Raw genomic sequence first — 2,278 nt, forward strand, 5'->3', positions numbered from 1 at the left:
GCTAAAGCACAAATGAAATATTTAGGTCCACAATTAGTGGATTTGCGTTTTAGCGGGCTGGTGCCCACCACTGCAAACTGTGCAGTTATGTTTGTATGAATCATCTTCTTGCTGCTTTTAATGCCGATTTTTATAGTATAGTACAGGTGCCACAGTATTTAAAGTAAAAACATAAATATAGTGATTTATTTTATCTACATCGCCAAACCGAGAGAGAAAAAGAGAAGCGAAGGAGAGAGGTGAAAGAGCCTTTAGCAGCCATATCGGGGTGTGCTGTTGTGCTGTCCTACCTGATCCCCTTCAGGAATCTCCTGGATGGAAGGAAGAAGAGGAGGAGGAGGAGGAGGAAGAGGAGGACACGTTTACAGGACAGAGAGAAAACACGTCAACAGCTACAGTATGGACACAGCATGTAAACACAGAAACAGACGCTCTGACTCACACATGGTTTAMAATGTAATCCTGAACAGCTTTATGAGTCATAAATGATGGAGCTGAAAAACATGAGATAAACACTGCTGCAAATTTAATCTGCCCATATTGTTCTTAAACGCAGGGAGATTATACGAGCTTTGAATTGTTGTTGAATCTGATCTGATTCTTCAGGCTGGGATTATTAAAGCACATTTATTTATTATTAGTGCACAGCTGAACAACTTCATTAATCCTGTTAGCTTTTTTTGGTTATAAAGTTCCCCAAATCAATCTTTATCTTCTACCACATAGTTACAGTCAAATCATGGAGGAAACTGATCTTGAGCCCTGCGGGCCCTGCCGTGTCATTCATTGTTTGTTAAAGTAGGTGTAAAACATATTTTTCCCAAATTTTTTTTAAGTCTGCCACAAAAGGTGTCTTAAATGTTTTTTAAATGAGTCGCCAAATTATTTTTGGATAAATATTTATGATTTTAGAGCTATATAAACATTTGTAAGTTACTTGAACCGTCGCTGACCGTTTCAGTATCAGGAAGTTCTCCACATCTGTTGCTGTGCAAGTTTTGGTTCCATACCCCTCCCTTTGGTATCTTTGAAAAGACGAAGCTCTCACAAATTCAGGGATATATCTTGACACTGTGTTACTCTTTGTTTGGTGACGTGAAGTTTGTGTGTAACTGAGAGTATAAATAACAGCCCTCATGCGTAAAATGTTGAGGCGGAGTTAGGTTCCATTCAGTGATTTCATGTTGTGCACAATGGTAGATTTTGATGATTTACAGAGTAAATGTAAAAAGAAAAGGTTATGTCATATGCAGAATGAGTCCTACAATAGAAATCAACACTTTTATTAAACCAGATTCTCTTTTATAAAGTAAAAAACCCATTTGACACAGTTTTGGGTACATTTGGCAAAATTGTGCCAAAATGCCCATTTCTGCCTGGCACACTGCTCACTAAAACCTTTGTGAAATGAATATACTTCAGCTTATTCAGTCCTACTTTGCTAAAATTTTTCTCAAGACGTAGATGTATAAAATCTAAGGTCATTCCTGGGTTTTCACAAGAGTTTTCATTGTGTTTTACTCAGTTGATTTAAAAAAAAATTAGGCGAGGCTAAAAAAAATTACTTATTTTCTTTATTTAATCACAAATAACCCAGGCACAGTAAGAGTTAAAATAGTGGTTTCACTTAAGAAATTATCTTTAAGATCTTACATTTACAGAGGTACCAAGAGTTAGCATTTAGACCTTATAACTGTGGAGCTATTCGATTTATTTTGCTGTGTATTTTCAGGCGAAAATTACCTCTAAAACCCCTTAGGGTTTTACAGTGCTTCTTCCAGGGTTTTTGACACCAATGGAGACAAAAAAAAAAAAGGCAAATTAAAAATGTAAAACATCTCAATATGTTGGATTATTGGCTGCTTTACAAGTCTTCGGCTGGCGACGCGTCAGCACACCTCGAGTTCGCAGAGATTTGGGGGTTTTTTGTTGTTTTTTTTTACACTGCGTAAATTTGTTTACACCACGTAAACTGGTCTCCAAACAATATTATCGTTTAACGCAAAAACTTCTGATACAACATTGATTTATCAGTGTGCACTGCCAATGCAATGCACACTATTGTGAGTCATCTCCACTTTGGCATGCTTCTCCTCCTGCATACTTTGTCCTAGATCTGCCATTGTAATTTATATCTGTAAAGCTCCTGTTCCAAATGATGGCTATGCCTTTTGGTGCCTGTACAACTTATAGCTTTTGAAATATTAATATTTAATAAATTATAATGGGAGTCAATGGACCTTGTCCAATACTGTCCCCTGCTGTATCTACTCAGTAT

The 2,278-nt window shown here is 36.9% G+C and overlaps 1 protein-coding gene across 1 annotated transcript in view; it reads right to left on the bottom strand.

Annotated features, from left to right (window-relative positions):
• The window catches only part of LOC106531073 (afadin), a gene marked incomplete at its 3' end in the record, with an annotated part of 96,224 nt that overhangs the window by 2,484 nt on the left and 91,462 nt on the right, over positions 1-2,278 (bottom strand). Inside the window, 1 exon segment of the mRNA XM_014026841.1 lies at positions 291-311. Within this exon segment, the coding sequence (XP_013882295.1) occupies positions 291-311 (21 nt within the window).

The sequence above is a fragment of the Austrofundulus limnaeus genome, unplaced genomic scaffold (assembly GCF_001266775.1).
Source record: "Austrofundulus limnaeus strain Quisiro unplaced genomic scaffold, Austrofundulus_limnaeus-1.0 Scaffold594, whole genome shotgun sequence".
Taxonomy (NCBI): domain Eukaryota; kingdom Metazoa; phylum Chordata; class Actinopteri; order Cyprinodontiformes; family Rivulidae; genus Austrofundulus; species Austrofundulus limnaeus.